Raw genomic sequence first — 3,223 nt, forward strand, 5'->3', positions numbered from 1 at the left:
GCATATTTGATGGATGAGAGCTTTGGGAACCATTACCATGCTTGCTTTCTCCTCCTCTTGACCATGTATTTGTACCAATGACCTCCTAGAAGCTTTTGACCTTGTGGTTACTCAAGCTACAAACAAAAGATGTTAGTGACATATTTTTGTGCTTTTGGTTAGTAAACAAAAATGATAAAAGAAATAATATACAATTCAAGCATGCTTGGTGATCTCAAACCACTCACAAAGAGTCCCACCCAAAGGCAAGGGGAACCAAGATGCTCAATGATCCTTGAGGCTATGCAAATGCAATGTTATGATGCCATGAGGGATCTTAGGGGCAAAACTAGGGTATTACACGTTGCACCAACATTCTTTAAACTGAAAGGCATCACTCTATAGAAGAATGTTCCCAAGGTGTAATAAATGTTGTCTTTTCCATGTCTTCGGGTGCCACCTTAATCTGATTGTAACCAGAGAATCCATCCATGAAGGAGAAGACATTGAACTTAGCTGTATTATCTACCAATATGTCAATGTGTGGCAGAGGAAAATCATCTTTCGGACTAGATTTGTTCAAGTCTCTATAATCAACACACATCCAAACTTTACCATCTTTCTTTGGAACGGGTACAATGTTAGCCACCCACAGAGGATACTCAGCAGTAACAAGGAAGCCAACATGAATTTGCTTTTGCACCTCTTCTTTAATCTTGAAAGCCATATCAGGATGAGTTCTTCTTAACTTCTGGTTAGCCGGCAGACATTCTGGCTTCAACGGTAATCTATGCTCCACAATATCAGGATCAAGACCTGGCATATCTTGATAAGACCAAGAAAACACATCCACATATTCTCTAAGAATCTCTACCATCCTTTTCTTAACATCTGGACAAAGTAGTGTCCCAAGCTTGACTTCTTTCTGGTTATCTTTGGAACCCCATTTAATCACTTCCAACGGCTCTTTATGAGGCTTAATGGTTTTCTCTTCATGCTCAAGAAATTGAGAAATCTCATCAAGAATACCTTCATCATCCTCTTCTTCCATTTCGAACACATGAAATTCAAAGTTGGGAGAAGGCATAGGGTCATTATTTTCAATGGGTTTAACAATTAATCTGCACAATGATTTTATGCTTGATTTTAGAATATGAACAAATAAACACACATTGTGATACATATATAAGGTGATTATTATTTTGTTTTTTTATGTTAGCCATTTCAAGAATGAGAAAAAAGGAAAAACATAATATGGATAAATGAAATAACATTTTATTAATGATAAGGAAGTTCGAAACAAATCCCACATAGATTCGCTTTCACCTTGGGCATAGAGAAAGCATTTTGAAAATAACAAAAAACAAGCATATTACTTCAAAAAGTGAACAACATAGAAAACATCAATAGCAATCCAATTTTGGTACGTCGACCCACGCGTCACAAATTCTGGCACTTATTGCTCTTCATCGTCTTCTAACATGGCAGAAGTAGACTAATCTTTGGAATAAATGAAGCCAATACTATGAAACACTTCCTGAATTCTCTTTAGATCTCTTCGGGTTACACTGGGTGAAAAACCCAAACCAGCTATATTCTTGTTTTCAGCAAGCTCAATAATTTGTCCCCACTTAGCAGATTGACCATTATCCACCACAAACTGGGCATCTTTCAAAGATGACATGGATTCACCGCTCTTCTTAATAGCAACATTATCAATAGAAAGAGCTTGAAATGACATTCCCCCAGCTTCATCAACATCTGTGTAGGAAAACGAGGAGAGATGACTCACTAACATGGCCTGCTCGCCACCCACGACCACTAACTTCCCATTCTTCACAAACTTCAGCTTCTGATGAATCCACGGACTTCCTAAGAGACAACTGTAGGCGGGATGAATATTCATCACTTGAAAAGTGATATGAAATAAGCATGGACATATCTTTATCGGGAGATCAACCTCTCCAATTACAGTCTTCCTCAAGCCATCGAAGGCCTTCACAACAACTCCATTGAATCTCACTGGAGCACCTTGGTAAGCAACTTTGGATAGTGTAGACTTGGGAAGAACATTCAAAGAGGATCCAGTATCCACCATCACATTAGATAGGGCATCTTCTTGACCGTTTATAGAGATATGTAGGGCCAAATTGTGATTTCTTCCCTGCTCGGGTAGTTCTTCATCACTGAAGCTCAAATTGTTACATGCGGTAATGTTGGCCACAATTCCATCAAATTTATTAATTGTCACGTCATGGTCCACATAGGCCTGCTCTATGACCTTTTGCAAAGCTTCTCGTGGGCTTCTGAACTCATCAGTAGGGATAACACGAATATCTTGGATGGAATATGCAATAACTGGTCCACCATATTGAAATCACTCTTCTTGATCAATTTCAGCACCTCATCTTGATCAACATTTTAATTCACAATACTGGATTGTCCGGCTTGTATAATATGAGTTTTATCTGAACTTGATTTCTCTAATACCGCGTCTTTAGCCCTCTTGGGAGTTGCAGCAGCAAATATCTAACCACTCCCAGTCACACCACTTATATCGGCAGTGTTCACAATGGAGGGAAAAGCAGGAATAGGCACTTCTTTGCCGTCTTCTATCGTAGTAACATTATACTTGTAAGGTGCAACTTTATCATACTCGTAAGGCATATGGCCTGTCAAATGGATAACCAGCGGAGAAATAGCAGTCTCCTGACCATCATATGCAATCACAACCGGTTTTGGGATATTAAAATGGGGAACTATGACGTTTACCTCATGCTCATCTTCCTTTCTATCTCTTGTAACCCGAATAAGGTTCTGATCCAACATCTCTTGCAAGTCTCTTTTCACAATAGCACATCCTCGTGGATCTCTGGAGAAAACTTGGCAAGAAGCATGATCATGTTCATAATAGATCAACTCACATAAACTAGCGTGCATTTCAACTAAGGACCTTCTGATTAGATTAACGTCAAAAACCCGGTACTTCCCAAGACACCCTTCGACCATATTCATAGTTGCATTACCATGTTTGGATAGCGGACTAGCTTATACATTAGGATTGGAATCTTAAAATGACAAAATGCCACTTTGAATTAACCTTTTTACCTCTTCTTTCAAGGCGAAACAATTCTCAATATCATGGCCTGGTGCTCCTTGGTGGAACCTATAATGTTGATCAGCTTTATACCACCATGGAAGCTCTTTCGAAACAGTTGGTGGAGTCCTTGTTTGCCTCAAATTT

The 3,223-nt window shown here is 39.1% G+C and overlaps 1 protein-coding gene across 1 annotated transcript; it reads right to left on the reverse strand.

The window, feature by feature from the left end:
• Positions 1–1,474: 1,474 nt before the first annotated feature.
• LOC127094461 (uncharacterized) lies at positions 1,475–2,988 on the reverse strand. Its single transcript, XM_051033291.1, has 2 exons — positions 2,514–2,988; positions 1,475–2,337 (listed from the first exon to the last, which is right to left on the reverse strand). Exons 1-2 carry the CDS (start codon positions 2,986–2,988, stop codon positions 1,475–1,477), a joined length of 1,338 nt encoding a protein of 445 aa, XP_050889248.1.
• Positions 2,989–3,223: the final 235 nt, after the last annotated feature.

Source organism: Lathyrus oleraceus, chromosome 6 (genome assembly GCF_024323335.1).
Source record: "Lathyrus oleraceus cultivar Zhongwan6 chromosome 6, CAAS_Psat_ZW6_1.0, whole genome shotgun sequence".
Classification (NCBI taxonomy): Eukaryota; Viridiplantae; Streptophyta; class Magnoliopsida; order Fabales; family Fabaceae; genus Lathyrus; species Lathyrus oleraceus.

Excerpts from the sequence above, each read along its gene's own strand:
- LOC127094461 (XM_051033291.1), bottom strand. The coding sequence starts at position 2,988 with ATGGTCGAAGGGTGTCTTGGGAAGTACCGGGTTTTTGACGTTAATCTA. Across the intron at positions 2,338-2,513 it reads AAGTGGTGTGACTGGGAGTG|TTATTGCATATTCCATCCAA; the intron begins GTTAGATATTTG and ends ATGGTGGACCAG.